Genomic DNA, 3,844 nt, shown 5'->3' with positions numbered 1-3,844 from the left:
GGAGCAAGCTCAGTGCTGGGCAGGGGCTCCCTGGGGAACGGCACTTCCGTGCTTTAGTCCGGGGCCTTTCCTGCTGCCCTCCCTCCTGGAGGCAGAGGATGACCCCTCCCTTGTTCCTCCCACGCTCGCAGACCCAGGTCCTGCTCTTTTGGCCCCACTTTTCTTAGCAGACCCGGCATCATTTTCCAGGGTCCCCAGGAAACTTCTGCACTTGACCCATTGCTAAGTGCAGAGCACAGGGCAAGGCAAGGACAAATTTCTCAGCACCCACCACCTGGAACTTTCCTTCTCCGCAGCACGCTCCCGTCCCCGCTGTCTCTGGAGGTGCCCGCACGAGTCCTCCTCGTCCCAGCACCTAAGAGAATGTCATTTTCACCCCGGTCCTGCTTCCCGTCGTCCAACAAAACACGCTGACAACATTTTTCACCACGCCAGCGGAGAGCTATCAGAGCACACTGCACAGGGAAGCCGAGGCTGCCCCATCCCTGGAAGTGTTCCAGGCCGGGCTGGACGGGACTCGGAGCAACCGGGGACAGTGGAAGGTGTCCCTGCCCACGGAAGACGGGGTGGCCTTTGAAGGTCCCCTTCAAACCAAATCGCTCCGGGATTCCCCTCCAAAATCCCTGCCAAAGAGGCACAGCAATCAAAGCAGAGGGACTGCACTCCCAGCTTTTCTTACCTGCAGGCACGCTGGACATAAAAGCCGCAGGCTCAGTCCTGCCAGAGGCGTCCGGCACATCCACGGCGACCGAAGGGAAAGAGGGAGCCTGGGAACACGGAGTAAAAGACACCTTAATTAGGACTGCACCGAGCAATAGCCAGGTCATTCCCACAGACAGCTTCGCCGGCCAGTCACACGAAAAGCACTTACCCAGCAGGGCCTCAGTTAGGATGGCTCCTGACGCTGACCAGGCGAACGCCTCCGTTTGCCCCGGGGGGTCAAGAAGAACATCCCTGGTAAGAAGTCACCCCGAAGGACAAAAAGGGAAAATTAGTGAAGCACGGGCTCCTCTTCTGACTAGACTGCCACCGGCATTCAACAGCAAATGCCACGACTCTTCTGTTACAGATGAGAAAACCCTGTTCTCCCAAACAAACAGCGAGGAGATCTATGGGCACGCCTGAAAATTTCCTGGGAGGAACTTTTGGTAACTAGGGAGCAGGTGCTATCTTGAGTTGAAGGCATCAATTTGACAGACACTTGGTACAGCAAACTCTTCAGCAGAGGAATTAATTGCTGCCTATTTGAACAGCAGGGGTGAGAAAACAACAGCCTAAGGGAAGACAAGAAAAGCAGAACTGGAGTCAGCAGACTTTTCTTCCGTCTCTCCCGAGAAAGTCGCGTTTCTCTGTTCTAATAATTCTATGCCCTTTTCTACATGAACCTTAGACCAAGGCCGAAAAAACAACTAAAAAACACGGAGAGAAGCTTTTTAGAATTTCATGTGATTTTCCCAAACCGATCCCAGAAAAGCAGAACTCAGTAGAATGGACTCACCTCGAGGCCTTTGGTCTTTTTTTCCATAAGCTTCGTCACCTGACTGAAAAAGCAGAGCAGACTCGGTATTTAGGCTCACAACAGGAAAACTTCACCTTCCTTTCCTAAAAGAAACTACATTAATTTGCACAGCTGCAGGTGCGTATCCAGATGTTAAAGTCTTCCAGCTTTTCAGAGGGTGAGAATGAGGAAGGCTAAGGAAGGCTGAAAAATGCTCGGACCCTGCACAGGTCAAAGACCACCTTGATTTTGTCTGTGTTCCAGTCCCTGGCTAAAGAAACGGTAGAACAACCGCAGTTGTTCCTTGCCTTTTCCCTAAGAGGTTTTGCCAGGTGCTGGGCCAGCCCGGGCACTCCGGGGGCAGCCAGAGCTTTCTGCGGTGGCCCCTTTTGTCCGGGAGGAATCTCCGTCCCTATTCGATTCTGGGAATCGGACTGGCAACGCAAGCCAAGTCACCGGCAGAATTCTGGACCTTTGGTCTCCTCAGAGCGCCCACGGCGAGGGGAAAAAGAACATTTGGGTCACTGTCCCGGGGATGGAAACAAACAGAAAACCACGACACCGGACTGAATTCCCCCGCAGAAGCCCAAATTCACCGAACGCCTGCTGAACTCAGAAGGGGCACACTCCCTCAAGCCCAAGGCATCCTTAGGGCGCCTCCGACTCCGGATTTAAGGTCGGAGAAGCTCGGCAGGGCCAAAACACCGCCGCTTTCCCACGGGCGTCGCTTGCAAGGGCGCCCCCGAGCGCCGGGCCCTGCCTCACAGTCGCCGCCTGGCGGACACGGCCGGGAGCGGCACTGCAGCCGCGCGCGCCACTGCAGCCGCGCGCCCCCCCCCCTCGGCGAGACGCGCGGCGCCTTTCGCGAGTACGGGCCTTTCTTCCCTAAAACCTGCCCTTCCCTAGGGAAAGCTGAGCAATTCACACAGTTGCTGTTTCCACCCCAGCTTCCCAAAGCATTTCTCTCTCCCGCTGGCACAGACAGGGTCCCCGAGGCAGCGCAGACCCTCCCCGCGGGGGGGGGGGGGAAGGGGCCGGGGGGGGTGTGCAATGCCAGGGCACATCCGAACCCGGCTCTGCGGCGGCACGCAGGTGCAAGTTTCTCCGCAGAGGCGAGAAACTTGCCTGTCGCTTCCCCTGCCTGCAGCCCGACGGCCGCGGGAGAGGCAGAAGAGCGGCCGCGCCCCCGCCGCGCCCCCGCCGCTTACCCCGGGGACGATCTCCGTCGGATCTGCCGCCGTGGGTCGCTTCCGGGGGGAAAAAGCGACGGCGCAGCCCCGACAGCATCTCCGGGGCACGGCAGGACCGAGCGGGAGCGGAAGCGGGAGCGGGAACGGGAGCGGGAACGGGAGCGGGAGCGGAAGCGGGGCGGTGCGGCAATGGCGCCTGGGGTCCTCGCGCGCCGCGGCGCCGAGAGGGGGCTGCCCGCGCCGGTGCCTGCCGCCGCCCACGAACCTGCCGCCCGCGCCCGGCGCCGCCGAGCGCCCCGCCCTGTCTGCACAGCGGGAAGCGGCGCGGCGAGACGGTGCTGCGGGAGCGGGGCGGGGGTCCGGGTCGCGGCGGAGGTCAGGCAACAGGATCGACGCCTCTCCGAGGCAAGGGGTCCTCTCGCCGCCTACTTTAGTGTGGTCTCGGCTAAGCTGCGGTCCTGGCGGCGCCATCTTGAGTGTGGCCTTGGCGCACTTCCGGGCCGGGCCCGCCATCTTTGTGTACGGGCTTGGAGGTGTTCCGGTACCGGCGCCGCCATCTTTCTTTCGAGGTGGCCTCGCAACACTTCCGGTCCGGGACGGCGCCATCTTTTCTGGTGCGCCGCCGAAAACAGTCCGGTCGCCCTCTACTTCCGGTGACCGAGTTTACACAAATTACCGTCCCTCGCTAATTTCTGCGCTTTCGCCCCAAAAATCTTCATGTTATTTCCCCCACACACACACCCCGGGAGAGACGGGAGACCGCAAGTCCCGCCGTGCCGCCGGAATCGGCCCTTACCTTGAGCAGGGAGCGCTGCACCGGCACGAGAGCCACTGCGCATGCGTCCCCGGTCCCGCTCCAGGCCGCCCTTAGTTACCACGTGATCGCCGGCGTCTTGCCAAAGACTGCGCATGCGCCGGCGCCGCCATCTTGGCTTCCCCCTCCAACCCCCACCCCGCCGCCCGGCTTCGCTTTCTTACTACGGCTCCCCCTCCACTTTTTCGGCTCCCTGGGGTTCCCCCACCCACATTTTGGGGTCCCTTTCTCACATTTTAGGGGTGATGACTCCGCCATTTACGGTTCGGAGGGAGGGGGGGTGGAGGAGAGGAAACGTGGTGCCCAAGAAGGGGTTCCCTTTTTTTTTTTTTTTTTCTCTTT

The 3,844-nt window shown here is 60.2% G+C and overlaps 1 protein-coding gene across 1 annotated transcript; it reads right to left on the bottom strand.

Moving 5' to 3' along the window:
- Positions 1-556: 556 nt before the first annotated feature.
- LOC113940070 (translation initiation factor IF-2-like) lies at positions 557-3,599 on the bottom strand (the record flags this gene model as incomplete). Its single annotated transcript, XM_027631140.1, has 4 exons — positions 3,485-3,599; positions 2,707-3,335; positions 1,499-1,537; positions 557-767 (listed from the first exon to the last, which is right to left on the bottom strand). Coding segments are annotated over exons 1-4 (994 nt in total), but the record flags the coding sequence as incomplete, so codon positions are not given.
- Between the last annotated feature and the right edge of the window lie 245 nt (positions 3,600-3,844).

Source organism: Corapipo altera, unplaced genomic scaffold (assembly GCF_003945725.1).
Source record: "Corapipo altera isolate COAL_440 unplaced genomic scaffold, ASM394572v1 130557, whole genome shotgun sequence".
NCBI lineage: Eukaryota > Metazoa > Chordata > Aves > Passeriformes > Pipridae > Corapipo > Corapipo altera.
This window is presented reverse-complemented; position numbering and strand designations above follow the sequence as displayed.